Source organism: Eupeodes corollae, chromosome 3 (assembly GCF_945859685.1).
Source record: "Eupeodes corollae chromosome 3, idEupCoro1.1, whole genome shotgun sequence".
NCBI lineage: Eukaryota > Metazoa > Arthropoda > Insecta > Diptera > Syrphidae > Eupeodes > Eupeodes corollae.
Window position 1 is genome coordinate 13,272,843 of NC_079149.1, and position 21,249 is coordinate 13,294,091.

General features: G+C 34.2%; 2 protein-coding genes across 2 annotated transcripts in view; both read left to right on the forward strand.

Moving 5' to 3' along the window:
- The window catches only part of LOC129949546 (aspartate--tRNA ligase, cytoplasmic), a 121,238-nt gene that overhangs the window by 49,133 nt on the left and 50,856 nt on the right, over positions 1-21,249 (forward strand). The window lies entirely within an intron of this gene.
- Positions 6,534-7,585, forward strand: LOC129949551 (lipopolysaccharide-induced tumor necrosis factor-alpha factor-like). The gene is made up of 3 exons (XM_056061076.1): positions 6,534-6,829; positions 6,891-7,032; positions 7,137-7,585. The coding sequence occupies exons 1-3, from the start codon at positions 6,652-6,654 to the stop codon at positions 7,237-7,239; spliced, it is 423 nt and encodes a 140-aa protein (XP_055917051.1). The 5' UTR covers positions 6,534-6,651; the 3' UTR covers positions 7,240-7,585.

Below are 21,249 nucleotides of genomic sequence, written 5' to 3' on the forward strand. Positions count from 1 at the left end.
TTTTCCTTTGGGAAGGGAAAATCACCGAAGACAGAATACTTGGAGGAATGACTCCAAACTCGAAGATCTCATTAAAACAGCAAAGAAATTGGGCTATTAAATCGCGGGAGGCATACTTGAAAAATTGAAATGGAATTCGGTCTGTTACAGTTGCCTTGTGTAGTTTCGCTGCAATCAATTCTTCTTCCAAAAAGGTTGAATCTAGAAAATTATCTTTGATATATGGCACAGCATAGTGGAACTTTGAGGCCATGCATACCGCATTGAGCAACGAAGAAAAGTGATTCTTCAAATCAGACGCCTTAAGACCGCACCCTATAGTATGCTTAGCCCCACTTACTAATTTAAATTCTTTCCAAAACTCAGCAAAAATCTTACCATTGACAGTGTGGTGACTACGCTTGTATTATAGTCTAGCTTTTTTTGTAAGCACTAGGTTTTATATTTTTTGTTTGACTCTACGTACCATAGTTTAAAGTTCTCAATATTAGATGAGAGAAACAATGTTAGGAACGAAAACGATAGATTTCGAACCGTTTCACACTCCTTATCAAACCGGATTTGCTTGTTTTTTAGAGTTTTAAGCAGGTTAGATTGATGTGGATATGCTCTCTTTATAACAGCTAGTAATTCTTTCATGGATGGACTTGGAGATACTTCCATCAGCAAATATAGTTCCCTAGTCAAGCATTGCTGGTAAATCTGCGAAAATCGATCATTCCATTTTAATTTTAGGGGCACTTTCACTTTAAATTTGTTCAAAATCTTGATTTGAATCAAGCATTTGAGATTGGAATTGATCATTGAAACCAAAGTTGATTGGTAGAAATACAAAGGAAATAAAAATAGAACGAAATCTTCCAAATGCCAAAATTGAAAATCAGTTGTTCATTGAAGTTTATTATTGAAAAAGTAAAACTTACATAAAAACAAAGTTTTGGGCTCAACAAAATATTTTTCAAGTACCTAAAAAAATTAAAATTTAACTTTTTAGCGCAAAACTTTAAATGATGAAATCCAATGATAGCTATAATTAGCCCCTTAAGAACTAATTGAAGTACAAAAGATGCCGTAAATATATCATTTTGTAGATAGCCGTGTTATTCTTAAATATACATTTTTCCCCACAAACAAACATTTTTGCCAAAATTTCAAAATTCCAAGTATAGTGATTGAGTTAAACCTGCACCATGTGTTACCTTATCGGATTTTTTTGGTGTTGAATATCATCATTTTAATGATAAATTATATTTATGGAACAGAAATAAGGTATTATCAATTGTTGTTCAACGAAATATTTCATTTTAAAAAATCCCCTATAAGGACATTTTTTCTGTTAAACTGTCATTTTTTGAAAAATTAAAACTACGACATTACTATAAATGGAACGAAACATCCTTTATAAAATAATTGAAATTATTAAAATAGCTATTTTACCACACTAGAAACGGAAAAATCGTAATCTTGCAAGAAACGTTTCCCGTTAGTGATATTTCTCAAAGAGGTGATCACAGTTGATCACCGAGATTTTGTCTCTAACCTTTTTTTTTAGAGATAATTTCTATACAAACCAACCAACATAATATATACAACCAACATAATATCTACAAGATTATTTAAAATACTTTAACACAGACAAACGCAGTAAATGATTAATAAAATAGATAAAGAGAAGAGGCCTTAAACAACTCTCCTGAGGTATACCATTAATATTTAAGCAAGTTATTCGTCGTATAATCTTCTACATTTTTAACTCCACATTTGTTTTAAAAACCAAAAAAATGAAACTCGTGAAGTTATCGAGGAAGTACCAGCCGTAAATGTGCAAACACTTCAGAAAAATAATATAGTAGTTACTCTATGATGCACACATGTACTCCAATTTCATAACAAGTTGATAAGGCAATAAAAAGAAACAATTGATTTTTCCACCAGCATAACAATTATCAAAAAAGGACACCATCATCAAAAAAATTTATCATACTCTAGTGTCAACATTTACTCCAGATATCTTCACAGGGTGATGACAATTGTTGCTTAATATACAAACAGTCAGTATAACAAACATAGTCATTGCAACAAAGTTTCAGACCAAGCCAGCAGCCGCAGCACGAGTTCGCTACATTTTAACTTTTGATTGCAGAATGCGCAGAACTTCATTTGTTAAAATACTTTTGCAATTTCGAAACGAATTTCAATCTCTTTCAAAATAGAGATTTTGGTGAAAAAAGAATGTAATTTTTTGATATTTTAGGTCACTAAGTGACTTTATATAGCCCAGTTGATTAATTAAAAAAATTAACCATATATTTTTTAAATCAATTTTGAGCTTTTGATCAAAAAATTAGACAATTTTCTTCTTGTGTACGAATTCTTTTGAGTTTTTTAATGCATCCAAAAAACAAATGCTTAAATTTCAAGCAGACATAGATTGTTCTTTTGATTAATTTTGAATTAAAAAAAAATATCACAAGATAAAATAAATCAACTATAGTTAAAGTTGACTTTAGATTTCTTTTGAAGTTTTAAAGACATTTTATTATAAGTTTTAACACTTTTTCTTATGAACGAGATAAAAAGAACTTTAATAAAAATATGGTCGTAATTAAACACGAGTGGCTATAAACCCGGTAATTTTGAAAACATACATTTTCTATGTATCTGTTTTACATTTGTAATTCCAAACCAATATACTACAAATAGACGAGGTTAAAACTTTATACTAATATTTTTTTTTGTATTTAACTTCAAAGCTTTTGAATGTTGTGACTACAGAAAAAAAAACAATACAAAAATAATTTTAAAAGGAATAAAAAAATGGGTCTTAAAACATTTTATAAAAACTTATTTACAAATCAAATTTTAAAGAATTTGAATTTTAGTCTTAACCATTTCTGACCTAAATTTTCCTTCTCAATGAAATAAATTCACATTGACATATTTGTCCAGTCGAATATCAATTTGAATCTCAAACGAGAAAAACCATTTCAAAATCCTTATTTTCTACAAAAATGTACATATATGCATATATTTTTAAAATCAGTCCTAACACAAATAGTGAAAAAAATATGATGAAATACGATCGTATTACAAAATTTCGTAGAATTTGAACATAAAATTATTATATTTTATTAAACACAAAAACAAAATGTTTAACATAGAAAAAGTATTTCTATATTTTGTCAAAAATTTAACCCCGTTTCACCATGCTAACACTCCTAATTCTAAGCTGCTTAAAAAGTAAAAAACTATCAGTTACTTACGCTTTGAACTATCGAAAGCTTATATTATTTTTAAATAAATAAAGTAACTTTTTATCAGTAGTACCCGTGGCATGATGGTTAGTGCGTTGGACTGTCCGAGCAAACGGGACCAAGTCCCTTGTTAGTAACGAAGGTTGAGCTTCAGCTCATCTTCAACTCAATAAAAAACAAAAAGTCAGCAGGTGTCGATGGTATATCCAACGTTGTACTAAGACATTTACCGATGGAAGCAATTCACATTTACACCACCCTCTTCACTCACTAAATAATGCATTGGAAGACCGCTGTGGTTCATCCTCTCCCGAAAAAGGGAAAGGACAACTCCAACCCATCAAATCTTCGGTCGATAAGTTTTCTTCCGAGCATCAGCCATGGTTTTGACTAAGTGGGCTGCCGACAACAAAATAATTCCCGATAAACAGTTCGGGTTCAAGGCACGTCATGACACAATTCATGCTGCGTCTAAACTCGTTTCTGATATCCAATGGAATAAATCAAATGCACATATGCTATTCTAGTTGATTTGGAAAAGGCCTTTGACACCGTATGGTTAAAGGGTCTTTACCTAAAACTGATCAGCCTTGGCATAAGCAAGCCATGCTTAACGGTAGAAAGTTTGCTGTCAAAAATGGCTCTGTAACTTCTACCACAACATTCTTAATTAAAAATGGTGTGTTCAACGGCAATTGCGCACGCCGACGATCTAATTGCGTACAGAACGACCCGAAAGGTTGAAGTTATGAGAGTTCCCTTGCAGCGTGATTTCGACAAGATTCAGCGATATTGCGACGACTGGAAACTGAAAATAAATGTCCAAAATTCGGAGACAATTCTGTTCCGGACTCCGTTGGCTAGGGTCACGACTCACGAGGGATACCTACGTGCAAGAATTGGTGCAAGATGGCTATCGTTGATCTTCACGGGCAGCCATTAGTGAGCAAAAGTGTAGTGAAGTACCTCGGTATCTGGTTAGATCAGTATTTATATTTCGACAGACATATAAATGCTACTCTGACCACAGGAGTTTTCGCTCTGATGAAACGGCTGTGTTACATCGCCGGCTTGAACCAGAGTGAAGGTAATTTGCTACGATGATTGTTTATGGTTGCCCTGTATGGTTCACCGTTGCCCCTTCCCAGATAGAAAAGTTTCGGATGCTCGAGCGGCAGTATTACGACGCTTTACCGGATTATATCGAACAGCTGAATCTTCTAACGTGCATTACTATTCCAACGAGGTCCAAATAAACGGGGCTCGAATCAACAGAATTGACAATTTCGTGATAAAACTCGTTCGAGGTCACATTGCAAGAGCTATGTCTTCGACCAAAAATTTAATTTTCGGGGCGTTCTATCCGGACGACGAGTATTTTGAAAGTGCACGCTTGAGCGGCTTTATTCCACCAGAGGCATTCCTCTTTTAAGACAAATGCGGTCTGATACAGGATAGATTGGCAGTTCCGTTAATCTACCACGTCATGGCACAAGGCGGAGCAGAGCTCCTTTTCGGTTCAGTAGGGCTGTGTCCGAACGGGACCAAATTGAAAGGGTGAGTTAAGAGAACCAATTTTAAGTCAATAGGCACTTGATAGTGGGTAGTCGGGATTGGGTTTCAAGCTTTAGCCGGCTTACATACTTGTTTTATAGTTTTAGGGTTTAGTTTTAAGTAGAATAGACATATTGGCACAAAAAAATATGAAAAACAAAATATGTTAGATACATGGTTAAATTTGATGCTGTGGTTTTTCTAGTTTTAAGTACTTTATAGGAAGAATAGGTAGTTTAAGTTAGTTTTAAGTTTTTTTTAAGGACCTAATTGTGTGTAGTTTTTAAGGAAAAATAAAAAAAGGTATTGAAATTAGTTTTTTTTTTATTTTCTTATAAACAAAAATAAATAAAATTAATTACAGTAAAATAAATCTTATGGCCGAAAGGCATTAGAACAAAGTGTTACATTTTAACTTAGAATGTCCGTAGTGCGTTGGACCGTCATGTTAGAGGTCTTGGGTTCGGTCCCTGTCTATGCCATCTAAAGATTTTTTCACGGGTACTGCCTCTTGCGAGGAATTGACAAATTCTATAAGAGTAATTCTTGTCAAGAAAAGTGCTTCTTCAAATTATCCGTTCGGATTCGGCTTTAAAAACTGTAGGTCCCTCCATCACCTGAAAACATTACTTCCAGACCGGAATGGTTGAGAGTTGTAAGACACTAGGCACTAGTTCTTAATGGACTGTTGCGCCACTCAATTTATTTTAATTATTTAACTTTTTATCAAAATTAATAAGAAATTATGTTTACTTCCGGCATATAGGAGCTATATGGCAATTATTGCGTTCATAAAAAACGACCGTACTCGAGATTTTAATCAAACATTACATAAAAAACGGCATCATAGATTTTTCACAAAATTTGTTGGCGTTACTTTTCTTCTTTCTATACACAAAATAAAGTTTTATTTTGCTCTAAATTTTGCTTTTAAATTTAAAAAAAAAAACTGAAAATAAAAATAAAACTTTGATAAGATCGTTCGTAGTGAATTTTATTTTTACCATGTTCTTGCCCATATTTTGATGTTTTTTTATAACTTTTGATAAAATCTAGATAACTTTATCAATTTTCATGAAATTATACTTTAACGGATATTGTAAGCGATTTGTTATTATGAATGACAGTTGTTTCTGTTCTGTTTCTAAAAAGTATTGCCTTGAATAGTTTCACGGTTAGATTTACGATTTAACAAATTCTACGAAATAAAATGATTCATCTCAAATTTACAAGTTCAAAAGTCGACGGGCGTCGTATAACAACGTTCAAGAACTGAGTCTACTGATTAACGCCTCCCCCATCTCTTCGAGATTTTAATCACCTAAACACAAATTGATTCTATCACGTACGGTACGGCTGCTGGCCGGTGCGTCGCTCGGCTTATATCAACCAAAAACCATCCTACTCACAATAAGTTGCATTCGAACTTTGTTGCTTTTTTGTTGTGGTTTATTAATTTATATTTTGCCTTTTATCATGTTTCATTAAAAACAACAATTGAAATAATCTTCATTTTTATATCATCATTGCTCTAATCGTTATATTTTAAAGTTAAGCCACCAAGTCAAGATATATACATTTGTGTGTATATACAAAAGCTCTAGCGACATTGTATCAAAGAGATGCGCATGATACATGTTTTTTGTTTTTTTAATATTCTCAAATCGCAAATGCTTATAATTTAATTGCTTTTGTGTCTACACTTTAATTTATATCAGAACAGAATCAGTTGAAACGAAGCTTTCGAAGAATTCACATTTATCTGTTTTGCCGTGCGTCGGTCGGGTTTTGGTTTTCTTAATAATTTCCGGTTAATTTTACATTCCCAAACGTAAACGAAATAATGGAAAAGAGAAATATGTATCCAGAAATGCCACCACTTCCTGGCGGCATGCCTGATGCACCTCCTTCCTACAATCAATCGTTTAATCCTTCAGCACCATCATCGGCAGATATGGCAGCTCCAATGATGTCATCTTACGGTCCAGGAGGACCAAGACCACAGCCCATTATGGTTCAAAGTAAGTCCTCGTCAAAATGACTGTCTTTCTTGTTATGACAACAACATCGCATTCCAAATAGCTATGGCACCACCAATTCCTCCACTTGGCCCACGGCCATGCCTTGTTGTATGTCCAAGCTGCCGAGAACAGAAAATGTCCAATATACGCATGGAATCCACAACGAAAACTCATTTGGCTGCTCTTATCATGTGTCTTGTGGGGTAAGTTTATAGATGCACATTAAAAGCTCTTTGGAATCAATTGCTTGTTGCGCTCGTCCTCGCTCGCTGCGTCCTTATGCATATCCTTTATTTTTCATCAACAGGTTGTGTTGCTGCGCATGCATTCCTTATTGTGTGGATAGCTGCAAGAACGCCAACCATTATTGTGGCAATTGCGATGCATATTTGGGATCATACAGCAAGTAAATTGAAGGAAAGGAAGTGGAAAAGGATAAGGAAGAAGAGGATATTATGGTGGAAGTCCTGGAACAGAGGTTCTATCTAAAAGTATACATTTTTATAGAGGATGATTTGATTAGGAATTGAAGAATATTTATTTTTATTTTTGTACTATTTTTTCTCAAGATGCACTCAGTATAGGAAATTGTGGTGTTTTTTGTATATTCGTTTTTGAAAATCCTTGTGCCTATTTATCGTATATGTGAATGTAATTCTGGTTGTTATGTAAACAAAATTATATATTAAAGTTATTGTATGAAGTTGCTTTTTGTTAAATAAATATAATTTATGCATGCATGCATTGTTAAAAATACGAACGTTTTTTCTTTGAATATTTCGAATTTTGAAGAAAAAAATAATAGAATAAAGGAACATCAACTAAGGATGCAATATTAAAGTTTAGCGGTAGAATTTATGACAACTTAAATAACAATTGAAATTGTGTAACTGTGTTTATAGATATGACTAAAGCTTTTGATATGGCCAGTCACAGAATACTTTTGAGTAAACTTTACAAAGCGGGATTCAAAGCCGAAGTTTATAATTGGTTCTAATCATATCTCTCAGATGTCAGATGGAAGTCAACGAGTAAAACTTGATGTTGTTTTTAGTGATTCTACTTCCGTTAATATTGGTGTACCTCAAGGATCAGTTTTGGGACCATTCTTGTTTCTTATTTACGGAAATTCCACATTCCAACAAAGCTTTAACAGCCTAATTACAGCTTATGCTAATGACATTTTCATAGGCGAACTATAGTAACTTACTTGAATCGGTGATATACCTTCAAAAGGAATTACAAATACTTCGACAATGATTCGCAGAACATGAACTAATAATAAATGATAAAACTAAATTGATAATATGTAATTTAAGCGGCCCCTGACCAGTCAACTGTGATCTAAAGTTTCATTCTTCTTCGTGCCAGAAAGTATCCCTCTGGGCTCATTCTTGCGGTATTCAAAATTATGTTGATGATTTTTCGTGTTCCAATAGCTGTTTCCCAATAGATGGAGTTAAAAGTTTCAAATATCAGGGAGTCTTAAAAGACAGAAACCTTAAGAAATACATGTTGACTGTTACCGTTACAAGTTAAATTTACTCAAACCACATAATCTCTTATAAGCAAAAGTCATTGATTAACTCACAGTTAGCCTCTTTTTAGTAGTCTTCAGATTCTTCTTCCTTCAAGTGTTCTTTACCCTCAGAAGTTTAATTTTGTGTAATTTAAGAGTGAATAGCTTGCGACTTTTCAAATTCCAAACTAACCGCAGAGCATAACTTTTTAACTTCCCATAGGAAGTTATTGTAATGGGCCCGATTTGTCAAATTGAAAATTCTGACATTTCTCGACGTTTCAAGGTCCCTAGAGTCGAAATAAAAGATTTTTAGAAAGATGTCTGTGCGTGCGTGTGTACTGTGTACGTACGTTCGTACGTTCGCGACGTTTTTTTCGTCGTCCATAGCTCAAGAACCAGAAGAGATATCGACTTCAAATAAATTTTGTTATACAGATAATAAAGCAGAAAGATGCAGAAAGGGCTCTCAAGAAAATTGCGTGGGTGGTTTTATTTTTACCATAGCAGTTTAAAAAAAAGGTGAAAATTTTGGTTAACCCTAAATATCTTATGAACCAAAAACGCTCGAGACTTAAATTAAATTTTATATAATAAACTGTAACGTGATCTCAAAGAAGTATATTTTTTGAAAAAAATCTATCTAACGGTTTTTTTTCTAAATCAAAAAACTGAAAAAAAAATTTGTCACCTCCTAAATTTTACGACTGAAATATGATTTCATCTCCAAAACAATTTTGAACAACGGAGAATAATGTTTTTGACATCTGATACAATTTTGAGAAATATCGAATTGACAGTTTTTTTATAAAAAATAAAAATCTAAAAAAAACATTACTCAAAGTTCGTAAAAATTAAATATCGATTCAAATATATTTTCAAAAACTTGAAATTTAGTCTTCAAGCTTATTTTATCTTATAAGAAATATTGTTTTCAACATTTTGAAAAATGTTGAGAAAAATCGAATTGACAGTTTTTTAACAAAAAATTAAAAACCGAAAAAAAAATTAACGAAAGTTGGTAAAAAATGATTTTCGACTCAAATATCTTTTCAAAACTTTGAGATAATAGCTTCTAACTAAATTTTTCTTATAAGAAATACTGTTTTCAACATTAGGACAAATTTTGAAAAAAATCGAATTAACAGTTTTTTACAAGAAATAAAAACCTAAAAAAAAAATTAATAAAAGTTGGTAAAAATTGATTTTCGACTCAAATATCTTTTCAAAAGTTTAAGATATTGGCTTTAATTTACTTTTATCTTTCAAAAAAAATTGTTGTCAACGTTCAGTAAAATTTTGAACAAAATCGAATTGACAGTTTTTTTATAAAAAATTAAAAACCAAACAAAAAGTATCAAAAGTTGGTAAAATTTTTTTTTTTTTTTTTTTTTTTTTTTTTTTTTTTTTTTATATCCGATGGAAATCTTCAAAAGACACTCGGTAAGAATCGGTACCGAGTAGTGTGGGACTCTTACCGCACTAAAACCACCGGTGAATCAGGACCAATCTATGAAAGATCGACAAATGATTTTTATTTCTTAATTTTTAAAATCGCATTGGGGGAAGTTTAAGGTTATAACACTTTCCCGTAGCTTTTAGCCCATCAGCTCATGAGGCTTGGTTCTTCTTAATCTCCGAACATTGTCTCGTACATTTAATACGGTCTCCATTTCAGAGTTAGTATGACTTTGCAGCCGCTTATTGTGTGATACAGCGTGTTTCTTAACCACTTCTGTAACCATTTCAATTTGAAGGTCACGATGTAGATCGCTATTTCTTATATACCAAGGGGCATTCATTATTCCACGAAGGACCTTGCTTTGGAATTTTTGGATGGGTTCAGCATTTGTTTTCTTTGTACAGCCCCATAGTTGGATGCCATATGTCCAAACGGGTTTCAATACTTGCTTATATAACATTAGTTTGTTCTGGATAGATAGGTCAGAGTTCTTTCCTATTAACCAGTACATTTTTCTGTACTTCAAGTTTAGTTCTTCTCTTTTCTTTTTGATGTGTTCTTTCCATTTAAGCTTTGCATCCAAATTCATTCCAAGGTATTTGGCGGTATTGGAGTAAGGTACTTCTGTACTGTTTATAAAAATTGGAACATTGTTTATGTTTTTGTTTGTAAAGTTTATATGCGTCGATTTTGTTTCGTTTAATTTGATACGCCATTTGTGCGTCCAATCACTAACTTTATCGACTGCATTTTGCAATTTTTGTGTAGCCTTCGTAACGGATTTATCTGGCACCAATATTGCAGTATCATCAGCAAAGGTGGCCATGATAGCGTTGATGTCCACTGGAATATCCCTTGTATATAACAGATACAGGGTTGGTCCTAGGACACTTCCTTGTGGTACACCGGCTTCAATTTTCTTAAGTTCAGAGTAATTTTGGTCGTACCGTACTCTAAAGAGTCGGTTCGTAACGTAGGATTTCAGTATTTCGTAGTACTGCCTGGGGAAGTCCCTATGCAGTTTGTACTCAAGTCCCAAGTGCCAAACCTTGTCAAAAGCTTGAGCAACATCTAAGAATACAGACGAGCATACTTGTTTTTCTTCAAGTGCCTTTTCCACAACATCCGTAATTCGATGCACTTGGTCTATCGTGGAATGTTTATTTCTAAATCCAAACTGATGGCTCGGAATTAGTCTTCTTTCTTCAATTATTTTGTTAAGCCTTTTAAGTAGCAGTTTTTCAAAAACTTTTGCCATGATTGGTATAAGCGATATTGGTCTGTAAGATGTAACTTCTGTTGGTGGCTTACCTTGTTTAGGTATAACAATGACTTCCGCAATTTTCCAATGATGTGGCACATATCTTAGTTTAAGGCATGCGTTTATTATAAATTGGAGTTTCTTGAAGGCTATAAGAGGCATTTCTTTCAGAACCTGAGCAGTTATAAGATCGTACCCTGGTGATTTTTTGTTTGACAGCTTATGTTGACACATGCTTCTTACTTCTTTGAGCGTGACAAAAGGTATTTCACATTCGTCGTTTCTGTCAACAAACTGTAAGGGATCTGTAGCTGTGCTTGCTGGGAATGGCTTGAAAACATTCGCGAGATGTTCAGCAAAGAGATCAGCCTTTTGTTTCGGGTTTCCGATCCATTTACCATCTTGAGATTTTATCGGCGGGTTTTGTGTCTGAGGTCTTTTTAGGCGCTTAGTTGCTTTCCATAAGGAGTATTCTGTAGAAGCATCCGTCGTCAGACTTTTCAGGAATCTACTTAGTGAATCATTTTTAAACTCACAGATTCTTTTTTTTAATTCGTTGTTAAGACGGTTAAAAACTACCTTATCATCTGGGAATCTCGTGGATTGCCATTTTCTTCTAGCTCTTCTTTTTTCCAATATCAACTCCTTTATTTCGATAGGATATTTTATTTCTTTTTCTCTCGCATTCGAAATAGTTTGAGTACTTTCTTCTGCAGCCTGCTGCACATCAGCAATAAATTGTTCTACTTCATGATCAATTTGTTCAATTGTTTGCATAGGGGATCTTAGGTTTATAAAATTTTCAAGTTTGTCTCTGAATTCGTTCCAGTTTGTTCTGTTATTCACGAGCTTGGGATTACTTTTTTCTATTATTTCTGTTTCGCTCAGTGATAAAATTACTGGAGTATGATCTGATGATAAATCATAATTACCTTCGACACTTATATGATTTCGTTTAATACCTTTAACTACGAAAAAGTCTATAAGGTCTGGTATTTTGTTAGTATCAGATGGCCAATATGTTGGCGAACCAGAAGAATAAAATTCGCAGTTGTATTTTCGGCCTGCTTGGTATAGCCGTTTACCTTTTGTTGTTATGAGCCTAGATCCCCATTGGGTGTGTTTAGCATTGAAGTCGCCACCAACAAGGAAGTTATGTCCTAACAAATGTAGGAGTTCTGCATAGTCTTCTTCAGTTGGAGAGCGCCTCGGAGGGCAGTATATAGCTGCTATTTTGAATTCTTTCTTTTTTATACCAATACTAATTGTTGTTACTTGCATGTTTTCTTTAGTAAACTTTGGTTCTTCAAAGTGTGTTAAGCACTTTTTTATAAGTATTGCTGATCCTCCCCTAGCTTTGTCAGCTGGGTGCGGAGCGTGGTAACATGTATAGTTTGGTAAAAATTGAATATGGATTCAAATATCTTTTCAAAAACTTGAAAGTTAGACTTCAAACTTATCTTATCTTATAAGAAATATTGTTTTAAGAATTCTGAAAGATGTTGAAAAAAATCGAATTGATAGTTTTTGTACAAAAAATTAATACCTAAAAAAAATTTAACAAAAGTTGGTAAAAATTGATTTTCGACTCAAATATCTTTTCAAAACTATAAAATACTGGCTTCCAACTAATTTTATCTTATAGAAAATATTGTTTTCAACATTCGATAGAATTTTGAAGAAAATCGAATTGACGGTTTTTTTACAAAAAATAAAACTCTAAAAAAAACAATACTAAAACTTGGTAAAAATTTGCTTTCGACTGAAATAGCTTTTCAAAAATTAAAAATATTGGCTTTAAACTTATTTTCTTTTACAGAAAATATTGTTTTCGATACTCAGTGATTTTTATATAAAAATCCAACAGTCCGTTTTTTCATAAAAAATAAAATCTATAAAAAATAGTACTCAAATTTGGTAAAATTGATACTAGTACATATAGGCAAACTTTTAAGCAATACAAATCGACGGACGGGATGGGAAGTTATCAGTGTGGGTCGCATCCCAGCCTCTTTTTTTTTTAATTTGATTAACTTCCCATAGGAAGTTATTGTTATGGTCTGATTTGTCAAATTGAAAATTTTGACATTTCTCGGCGTTTCAAGGTCCCTAGAGTCGAAATAAAAGATTTTTAGAAAGATGTCTGTGCGTGCGTCTATACGTACGTTCATACGTTTGTACGTCCGTACGTCCGTATGTCCGTACGTCCCGACGTTTTTTTCGTCGTCCATAGCTCAAGAACCAGAAGAGATATCGACCATCTCTTTATCGATTTTAAAGCCGCGTATGACAGCATCTATAGGGAAGAGCTCTACCGAGCAATGTCTAGATTTGGCATCCCTGTCAAACTTATCCATTTGTGCAGAATGACGATGGAGAATGCACGCTGCTTTATCAAGGTCGGAAAAGATCTTACCGGTTCATTTCATTTTACACTGTCATGCGACTTCTTCAACATCATTCTGGAAAGAATTGTGCAAAACTCAACCGTCAACACTAGAGGCACAACCTTCCAAAGGTCCATCCAATTACTCGGATACGCAGATGATATTGACATAATTGGAAGATCAAAGCGTGATGTCAGTGTAGCGTTTTTGAGCATTGCGATGGAAGCGAAGAAGATGGGTTTAGTGGTCAATGAGGGCAAGACCAAGTATATGCTGTCATCAAAAAAGGACACTGAACGACGACGTTTTGGACAAAACGTCACCATGGACAGCTATTACTTTGAGATAGTTAAGAACTTTTTCTACCTAGGCACCGCTATTAATACAGACAACGACACCAGCGCTGAAATCAAACGAAGAATAACTCTTGCAAATCGCTGCTTCTTTGGACTTAGAAGGCAATTAAGTAAAGTCCTCTCTCGAGCATGTAAAATCACCATCTATAAGACACTCATCATCCCGGTCCTCATTTATGGCGCTGAGGCCTGGACCCTGTCAAAGAAAGATAAGAGCGTCTTAGGATGCTTCGAGAGAAAAATTCTTCGGGTGATTTTTGGTCCCGTACGCATAGATGGAGAATGGAGGAGAAGATATAACGACGAACTGTACGGGCTGTACAGCGACACTGACCTAGTTAGAAGAATTAAAGTCCAACGGCTTAGATGGCTAGGTCATGTAGTGAATAGACATCAAGGCTCCAGCCCCGATGGTCTTCGAATCCAATCCCGAGGGACGGCGCAGTAGAGGAAGAACGGGACTCAGGTGGCGCACCCAGGTGGGAGAGGACCTCAACCAACTTGGCGTGCGAAACTGGAGACAGCTAGCTAGGGACCGAACTGGCTGGAGATGCATGTTGGTTGAGGCCCAGGTCCGCCCCGGACTGTAGCGCCACCTTAAGTAAGTAAGTAATAGCTCAAGAACGAGAAGAGATATCGACTTCAAATAAATTTTGTTATACAAATAATAAGGCAGAAAGATGCAGAAAGGGCTCTCAAGAAAATTGCGTGGGTGGTTTTTTACCATAGCAGTTTAAAAAAAGGGTGAAAATTTTGGTTAACCCTAAATATCTTACAAACCAAAAACGATAGAGACTTGAATTAAATTTTGTATAATATATTGTAACGTGATACCAAACACATATATTTTTTGAAAAAAAAATCAATATAACGGTTTTTTTATAAATCAATAGAACTAAAAAATACATCATTCTTCATTCAACTTTAAGCTGAACTTTATTTCTTGGTAATTTATTTATTTTTGTATAGTTTTATGTTTTGTTTTGTGTAGAAATCGTGATGGACTTGTGGCTCTTTTGATTATTGTTTTGTGCACAGTAATGTTGTTGTTAGTTTTCGAACGATGAATTGAAGTTAAAGGTTTAGTGAAGCAAAGGTTTGAGTTTTAAATTTATGACACTTGGAAAATTGAATTGGTGAAGATTTACGTTAAAAAAAATCAAATGACTACAAATCAAGTTCCTTATGTTATCTGTCAACAATATTTCCGCGTTTTGTTACTATTTAAAGCTACTGCTCTTAAGCTCTTAAAAAACCCTCTTCATCCACATTTGAATAGGAATTATTTCTTAAATATATTTTCCAATCAAAATTTTAAACAAATCTTAACATAACAAATTTATAATATTCAACAAATTTCAAGTGGGGTTTTTTTTCACACTATTACACTGTTCATTTTTCTCAAAATGTAATCTTTATTGAGGACTGTGAGTAAGTAGGGAATTTCTTTAAGAAAATATGCATAGAGGAAGAATTATCTTAAAATTTGATTGCGTCGCTAGAAGTTTCTTCAAAATTGACAGATTATTTAAAAAACTCTTAGACGTTTTCACTGCAAAGAAATCAACAAACATTAACATACCAAGGACAAAGTAATGAACGTTTTAAAACATAATTAACTAAGTATAACGGGCTATCCATTTTTGGGTTTCAAAAGTGTAGGGCTGGAATTCGATATCGGTCAAAATAAGTTGTTAAACCAATTTTTTGTTTCAGTTTAAAGCAGGAAAATGGATCGCTTAGCTTCGCACACACAAGCATAAAAATTGTTAAAACCTTCTACAAAAATGGTGATTCTGCGACAGCCACATATCGTGCTTTAAGAGGAGATTATGGTTTAATCGTTTAATTTAATAAAATCGTCCAACTACGCAAGCAATTGGCAAAATTGTGAATAAATTTGAAGAGGCTGGATTGGTTACAGATATTGTAAGGCCTGTGAATCCCCGTTTCACTAGTAACACTGAAAATATCGCTGCTGTGAGTAAAGTGTTGCCGAATATCCGAATGTGTCGATTCTTTGTCGTTCTAAGGAATTAGGACCTTATTATTGGGCATTATGGCGTATTTTGCATTTGGATCTACACCTACATCCATATAAAGTCCAACGCATACAACAACTGAAGCCAGTTGACCATTCACAACGTTGTACATACGTCGAATCTGTGCTTGAACAACAGGCGTGGCGGTAGGCGATTTTCACATTTCTTACTCGGTGCATATTATGTTAATAAATAAAATTGTCCTATTTGGGGTTTTGGAATTTAATCAAGTAATTGAAGAGAGGCCATTTCATCCACAAAAAGTTACTATTTGGTCCGCTCTTTGGTCCGGAGGTAAGATTGGACCTTATACTTCTTTGAAAACGACGTTAGAACGACTTATGGTCATATTATAATATATAATCGACGTTTTTTGCCTGCTATTGAAGATTACGACTTGGAGAATACGTGGTTGCAACAGGACAGTTCCACATGTTATGGCTGGGATACTGTCCAATATGTACCAAGGAGTGGTAGAAAATTACCTCAAAAGAATCGATGGTTCCGAAAATTTGCGTGGTGGTCATTGAAATGGTGTAGTGTTTCATAAACAGGGCTGGATTTAGAGGTCCAGAGGCATCGGGGCAGTAAAGAAGCGGAGGCCTCCTCGCCCCAAATTATTTTCAAAATAAAGTAAACCATTTTTTTCACTCAAGTTTTTCAATGAATAATTTATTGCACAAACACGTATAAATACAAACGGAAAAATAATTATCTAAAATTATATTTTAGGGTTAATGAACGGAACCTTTCGAGCTTTTTTCGGCAAAAACTCGTTGATGATTTCGTTGTAATCCAGTTCTCGGAGTAAATCGCTTTCAATACTCAGGAGAGAAAGCTTCGATAGCAGTTTTGTCCCATAGTGGTTCGAAGCCTATTTTTGAAAATTAGCCATCAAAACTAAATACATTCTCAATGCAATTTTGATGTTTGGGAATGTAGCTCTGAAATTTTGACTTTCGAGAATTTGGTACTAAAATAGTTCCGGCGATTGATCTGTTCCATAGTCCCTTTCCTTTTTGTATGAGTCAATCAAAGACACCAATTGAACAAACTCATTACCAAGACTAGGCTCTAAATCATCCGGATACACTTTCAACAATGCCTCTGTTGCAACGTGCAAATTTTCAGCATTCATCTTATCCATGTGATTCAGGAATCGAACGTACAGCTTCATAAGCATGCAATCTTTCAGTAAGAGAAACGGATAGCTTGTCAATAATTCAATTCAATTTCAATTTCAAATTTTTTTATTCTTATTAACAAAAAAAACTACATGGTAATCCTTAATAACTTATATATAAATAAGAATAGTTAGTGCCATAATTTATTTAAGAAAAAAAAATAGTGTAAATGGCACATCTAATTAATACATTGTTTGTGTGGGGCGTACAATTAAAGGATATTACAATTAAAAATAATTATTAAACATTATTATTATACATTATTATTCATCAACAGAATTCAATACAAAAATAAACAGAATTAAAGAAACAATTCAGAGACAAGGTTAGTTAAACTGCAAATTGAATTAGCATTTCGATAGCATGATGATCCAAATCAAGAAGCCATATTTTTATTTTTTTCAAAAAGACGTTCATATTTCTTATATTGCGAATGTTAACCGGTAGTGTATTAAACAGTTTACATGAAATAATTGGGTAAGAGTTTCTATAACTAGTGGTGTGAAAAAAGGGAATATTGACCAAGTAAGCAGAGTTGCTGCGAAGATTTCTAAGGTCCGAAATCGGACTTTTCAGATAACCTGACCTTTTAAAAAACACTTTGAGGACTTTAAAATAAAACAAATGACGAACAGGTAGGACTTGCTGGTATCTAAATAAATGCATTGAGTTAGCTAGTCGATGCGTTTTGCAAACATTTCGAATCGCAGATTTCTGTAATACAGTTATCTGATTAAGATGATTCACATATGCTCCACCCCAGCAACAAATGCCATATTCTAATTTTGAATGGAAAATTCCATAGTAGACCATCTTCAACATTTCCAAGAAGCAGTGTTTCCTCAAATTATAAAAATTCCGATTAGCTGAAAACAGATAGTTCTTTAAAAGCGATATGTGTTTGGTCCAATTTAAATTTTGGTCAAAAGTAATACCTAGGTATTTGAAGTCTTCTACAATTTCAATTGTAAAACAGTTTTTATTGCAAAGTTGATAATTAGCACATTCATGTGAATGAAAAACTATAGGAATATCAGGCGATATTTTACGAGTAAGACTAAAATACATAAGTTTAGTTTTATTGCTGACTATAAGCTCATGTTTCGCAAACCAGCATCTAAGCAGATGAACATCATGATTTATTTCACATATTTGATTTAAGGGACTAGCTGAACAGTAAGCAATTCCTAGGTCATCTGCAAAGGCTTTGATTCTACCAATTATTGGAAGCGAAAAAAGAGAATTTATGTATATTAGAAATAAAACTGGACCGAGTACTGAACCTTGAGGGACTCCTAAGTGACTAGTTTTAGGGTCACTGAAGCAGTTTTGAATTTTCACTAACTGCATTCTATTTTTAAGATAGGACTCAAACCATTTTAAGGTAAACCCACGAAAGCCAGCCATATCAAGCTTGTCTAGCAAGATTTTATGGTTAACCATATCAAATGCCTTAGTTATGTCCACGAAAAGTCCAGTACAGTGATATTTACGATCTAAACCACTTTGCAGAATACAAAAAAAATCTAGAAGAGCATCTTCCGTAGATCGTCCAGTTCTAAAACCGAATTGCATCGGACTAAAAAAATTGATTCTATTAAGATAAGCAAGCATTCTAGTTTTAATAAGTTTTTCGAAAACCTTGGAAATTGAAGACTGCAAGGAAATTGGTTTATAGTTAGATTTATCTTCTTTGTTTCCTTTCTTGAAAAGGGGAATAACTATACCAACATTAAGTTCATCTGGAAATATACCTGTATTAATGCTTAGGTTGAAAATATATGAAAGTATATCAACTATGTTCAATCCGATTCGTTTTAGAACTATATTTGATAAATTAAATTTTGAGAATTAATAGTTTTTAAAACATCAAGTCCCGTAATTGGATCAAAGAAGAAACTATTGGTTTGCGAAATTTGATTTTCAGAAAAGTTACTCACGACGTTAGAACTCTGGGAGAAAGGATTCTGTCCGACCGACTCAAAATACTTACTAAATTCGTTCGCGACTTCTATGGGATTTGAAATCTTTTCATTACCATTACTTAGCACAATAGAACTTATATTATTCGAACTGTTACGGTTTAAAATACTATTTATTACTTGCCATTCTTTTTTCACGTTACCTTTCGCTGAGCTTATTTTTGAACGATAGTAATTATGTTTAGCGTCTTTTATTTCTTTATTTATATTTTTACACAGTCTCTTGTACCGTACTTTTAAATTTGAGTTGGATTGATGTTTGACGCAGACTTTTTCCCGATTTCTTTTGAGTAATTGTAGCACTAGATAAATTTATGTGGTCAGTTAAAATTTGTAGAAATAGGTCATATGCTTTGGATGCATCATTTTCAGACAAAACACACTCCCAGTTCTCAAAAAGCAATTTGTTATTTAAGCTTTGGTAGTTTATTTTGGAGACCGGGTTTTGAACATTGTAGTCTATTCTAAGTTTGCTGTATTTTAAACATTCTAAGTGTCATATTGTGATCGGTTATATGCAGATCTAAATTGATCCCATAAGGAAAATCAGCAGGAATATTTTTGAAACGCGCAAAAACATGACTGGGATAAAGGCGGAATCAACCTCACATTTCTCGTTCTGGTGCGGGTGCGTGAGTACATATTCTTCAGTATGGGATATTTTTTTGGCTGATTCCTCGTATTTATCAAAATCATTTCGTTTGGATTCCACGAATGATTTCAATAATTCTAGTGCATGCATTGCCGATTCAAGAATCATTGGTTGACTAAAGCTTTCGTAGCTTAAGCTCGACAGCTCTTTCAAGGCTTAAAACTGGCCGCTTTTCTTCTCCGATATTTTCTCAATCAGAATTTGGTGCCACTCTGTACTGACTGTGAAAAACGTGTACAAATTCTGCACGAAATCAAAGAATTGAACAGCCTATGGACAAATTATTAAATTGAAGAACACCGATTCTTCATATACAACAATTAGTTTATATGTAAATATATCTATAAATAAAAAATATCCGAGACACGGAATTGAATACCCAACCTATGAGGTTACGGCCAAATACAACTCTACTCAGCCATTAAGTGATTTGTGTTCTCCCTTAAGAAGGGTAGCGAATTGGAAGTGCTTCTTATCAGGACCATTTGAGATTTTGATATTTCACTGATTGCCTGATTGGAGTGAACAAATATAGGTCAATGATTTTTGTTATTTAAGATCAATATAATTAAATAATCTTGTATGTATAAAGTGGAACCGCAGTCAATGGTGAGGATATGGAAGGACCACTTCTGCAGACTGTATAACGGCGACGAAGAACTGAATCCCGCTGTCAGGCAGGATGACCCATTCGATATAGACGACGAAAGCCAACAATCCCGTCCTCCCGACTTAGACGAAGTAAAGATTGCCATATCTAAGTTGAAGTCTAATAAAGCCGCTGGAGCAGATGGCTTGAATGCCGAGCTCTTTAAAGCAGCTGGAGATACGTTGGTTAGGAGCATGCACCAAATTATCTGTAAGATATGGTCGGAAGAAAGCATACCCGATGAATGGAACCTCAGTATTGTTTGTACGATCCTGAAAAAAGGAGACCCTCTAAACTGCACCAACTATAGAAGAATAAGTCTACTTAACATTGCTTACAAAATCTTCTCTGCCATAATATGTGAACGTCTAAAGCCCATCGTCAACAACCTGATAGTGTGGTTTTAGACCAGGAAAGTCACAGTTGATCAAATATTCACATTACGGCAGATCCTGGAAAAAACTCAAGAGCACCAAATCGACACCCACCATCTTTTCATCGATTTCAATTCCGCATATGACAGTTACTACAGGAACGAGTTGCATAGAGCCATGTCTGCCAAAATCGTCCATTTGTGCAGGATGACCATGGAGAATTCACGCTGCTCCATAAAGGTTGGGAACAACTTAACAGAACCTTTCGATGTCAAAAAAGGTTTTAGACAAGGTGATGCGCTGTCATGCGATTTTTTTAACATCGTGCTTGAAAGAATAGTGCAGAGCTCACACGTCAACACTAAAGGCACTATCTTTCAAAAGTCTGTCCAATTACTGGCATATGCTGATGACATTGACATAATCGGAAGAACTCAGCGTGATGTCAATGGGGTTTTTGTGAGTATTGAGGCAGAGGCGGCAAAAATGGGTTTAACGGTTAATGAGGGCAAAACAAAGTACATGCTGTCGTCTAGAAAGGACATACAACAC